This window comes from Ictidomys tridecemlineatus, chromosome 15 (assembly GCF_052094955.1).
Source record: "Ictidomys tridecemlineatus isolate mIctTri1 chromosome 15, mIctTri1.hap1, whole genome shotgun sequence".
In the NCBI taxonomy this organism is placed as follows: domain Eukaryota; kingdom Metazoa; phylum Chordata; class Mammalia; order Rodentia; family Sciuridae; genus Ictidomys; species Ictidomys tridecemlineatus.
The window spans coordinates 4006105-4009677 of record NC_135491.1 but is presented as its reverse complement, the minus strand read 5'-3'; the positions used below and the strand labels follow the sequence as shown (position 1 = coordinate 4009677).

The window sequence follows — 3573 nt, the reverse complement described above, 5'->3', positions numbered from 1 at the left end:
TAGCTAAGACTAAAGAATTGAAGTAGGTAAATTAAGATATATTCATGGCATTTAACCACTTAATCAACTAAAATGGAAAGACAAACATCCAATAAATAAACATTATATTAAAGCACAATGTCATCATCAAATGAGCATTATTTTACAATCTTGAATTTTCACAACTTACATAAAATTTTCTAATATTGTTTAATGCATGATAAACATCATCTGAATGATGGTCAAATGCAGAGACACACTTATAATAAACTCAGCAAAAGTGTTTGTGTGTGTTGCACACTTACAGTGTGACTGCTTTATCACTAAGAGTCTGTGGAGATGAGAATGTACAAAACTAAATGATGTATATTTTTGTCATATGACTGGCATTCTTCCAATTCTGCACCCAGGCAGAGTGGATCCTTGATGCACTGGAGTCTCTGCTCATGAGCAGAAAGGGGCTGACAGCTGGGAAACACCCAGAGATGATTGCAGCCGTGCTCACCACAAACCAGTTGGGATTATAAAAAACAGATAAAATAACTTGGAATATACAGGAAAGTATGTAAAAAGAGACAAAGGTGCTCACCAAAAGAAGGATGGTTTTGGTGGCTCTGGACTCAGGGGAGGACTTGAGAGAGCTGGTTTTATGAAGGTGCTGCATTCTTTGCTTGTGCCTGTGCAGGATGAGCACCATGGAGCTGCTGGCCCAGAGCATGAGCCCCACACACAGGACATCAGGGAAGGTTAGCAATGCTGCATACAGTGAGTCTGTGGTTGTGCCATGACGAACACCAGAACAGTATCCAAAATCTTTTAGTATTGTGATGTTTTTATTGCTTCTTCTCCCAGTCATGTACATAAGAAAAACAACATTTACGAAGAGGTACAGGATCCAGCTCAGGTATATGGAGGAGCCAATATACTTGGGAATATTTAGTTTAAGCTCTGAACAGCTGGAGTATCCAGGGCTGTTCTTAATTGCCTGGAAGACACTCAGGAGGCAGGTGCTGCCAATGGACACACCCCTGCCCACCCTGTGAAGATAGAAAAGCAGCTTGCATCCAGCATCACTGAGGAAACCTTTCATTCCAAAAGCTGCCACTGTCTGGGGAACTCCTCTACACAGGAGAGTTAACAAGTTGGCCACAATCAAGTGCTGAAGAATCAAGTCTGTGTGTCTTACCTTGAACCCAGTGAAGTCAAGGACCAGGTAATGGAGGAGAAGAGAGGAATTGCCCAGAGCTCCAACCACAGTCTGTGCCAGGAAGATGATGCCTACAGCCACATCACTGGCTGCCATCCTGCTGGTTCCCTGCTGTCCCATCTAGAGGGTCCTGCAGAGGAAGAGGGCCCTGGGCTGCACATGTCCTGTCAAACAAGACCGAGAATTATTCACTCCCCAGTGGTTCCACTGTGAAAACTTAACGTTTTATTTTATAAAACAGGTTATAATGAACCTGGTATGAAGTGTGTATAAATATCGGCTGTGAAGGCAGCACATGGTGATTCTGGAATCTTCACAACATGAGGCAGGTGCTGATTTTACTTTGCTGATTACCAGGAGAACTTGGGCACACCAATTCATAACTGATGCAGTGCAGTAAGGAGCCTTGAAACTGGCTGAGGCTATGTGAACCACCAAGCTTCCCTAAAGCTAGTGAGCAGGGTTCTTCTACCAATCAGCTCATGTAAACTTCTGCTTTTCTGTTTTGCTAGTGTCTTCTGAATGAGTGCTACTTTAAAGTTCTTATTAGGAAAATGTTTCCACTTGCTTATAAAGGTTCATTCTACATGTAATATCAGTTATAAATGAACATTTATATAGTTTAATAACTGCAGATGCAGTGAGGGGACTTTAGTACTGCAGGCCCTTGTCCCCTGGTGTGTCACAACCAATGAGGCAGGACAGGCTCCCCATCAGGACGGCTACCGCATGCCTCACTTGGGGGGGTGTTTGAATGTTAGTTACGTTAATGTTAGTTACAATGGCAACTAACATAGGAATTCTGCCACATTCCCAAGCCAGGTCCCAATGTTGGGACATAAGGCATCAATATGTGTGGACAGAATTTAGAGCGGAAGCAAAATATTCACTGGTTTTCAAAGACATAAATATATATGAGTTAATTAATATCCAAGTTAAAAAAAATTTCAAGGAAGAGAGATGGGTGAATTCATCACAAGAGGAGCCTTGAATGCTAACTGGCTTATGAGGGTATGAAAACATGTTTATTTTAACATTGAAGTGTCAGAATTTCTGAGCTCGTTTGACCTCATATATTTAACAGAGTTAATCATTTGGAGAAATTTAGGTTCATAGAAACTTGAACAGGCAGTGAAGAGATTTCCTATACCCCTAGCACTGCATTCTGCTCCACTATAGAATCTTGGCCCAGATGCTGAGTTCCCTACAATCAGAATATTATGGACAGGCATAGAGATGCACATCTGACAGGTGGTGTTGAAACCTGTAATAATCATGTCCACTTTTCCATACTTGTTGTTTCCACATCAGAGAGAAATGGCCTCATTCTCCTTAACTCTGAGGCTTTCTGGATTGGTACAATTACTGTCCCCATTGGCTGCACCATGCTCAGATTCAGAGACAACCTTCTGCTAAAGCATCACCATGAGCTCTCACTCTGCACAGAACTAGAGGATTCCTGTGATCTGCTCCTACTCCACACAACAGGCAGAGAGAGACTATAGGTCCAGCACTAGAAATCACAGACATTTAGGGCGGAATTCCCTATAACAGAAACGGAGCATGAGTGAATTTCAAACAACATCCTTGTACTTCATGAAAAATCACATTTCCTTTTCACTTGAATTCAACCATAGCAGTCATTGTCAATGAGGACCACATTAAGTTAAATTAGGATCCATCATGGTTTGGCATTGAGGCTGAGAAACCATTCATCTTTACTTCCTGGAGCCCAATCTTCATCACTTCTTCTCCCTTTGTGGCTCTGGCTTCTATGGGTTCCATCCAGCCCACCCTTTTCTAATGTGATCACTTACCCACACTCCTGAGCTTGGTCTTCCCTCCCAGATGCTGCTCTCACACTGATTGTGCATTACTCCTCAGGCTCTTTCTCTTTACCAGGATAATGATCATAGTGAACAGAGCTCTGTAACCAGTAGATGTGCTGCAGGGAGGTGGGCACATCCTGAGATATGGGTCTGTGACTCTGTGACCTCACCTCCCCTGAGACCTGCAATTATCACTGTGCCTGTAGCAGCAATGGGCATGCAGGCTGGGGACCTGAGGACACTGCTGAAAACTCTCTACCCAGGTGACACGTAGCAAAAACAACAATAGGTTTCTTCATAACATGTCTTAAGGGGACCCTGGAGTGTTTGGTCCCTGGAGGGAACAGAAAGTACTGAGGCCTGTCATGTGAAGGACTGGCAGTGAGCTGTGCACGTCCCATTGCATTCCTTGTTTCCCTGAGAAGTTTCTACCACAAGTCTAGTTGGTTCCTGTTCTTCATTTCAACAAGTGGCAGCATCATTGAAGGTATCATCAGAGAAATGGAGAGAGAGAAACCTATAGGAAGGATATTAACACAGGAACCAGGAAAAGGAAGA

At 43.1% G+C, this 3573-nt stretch overlaps 1 protein-coding gene across 1 annotated transcript; it reads right to left on the bottom strand.

Annotated features, from left to right (window-relative positions):
- Nucleotides 1-334: 334 nt before the first annotated feature.
- LOC101970811 (vomeronasal type-1 receptor 4) lies at nt 335-1282 on the bottom strand. Its single transcript, XM_005341786.4, has one exon. It carries the CDS (start codon nt 1280-1282, stop codon nt 335-337), a length of 948 nt encoding a protein of 315 aa, XP_005341843.2.
- Nucleotides 1283-3573: the final 2291 nt, after the last annotated feature.

Bases quoted from the DNA above. Each gene is read 5' to 3' on its own strand.
- LOC101970811 (XM_005341786.4), bottom strand. From the start codon at position 1,282: ATGGCAGCCAGTGATGTGGCTGTAGGCATCATCTTCCTGGCACAGACT.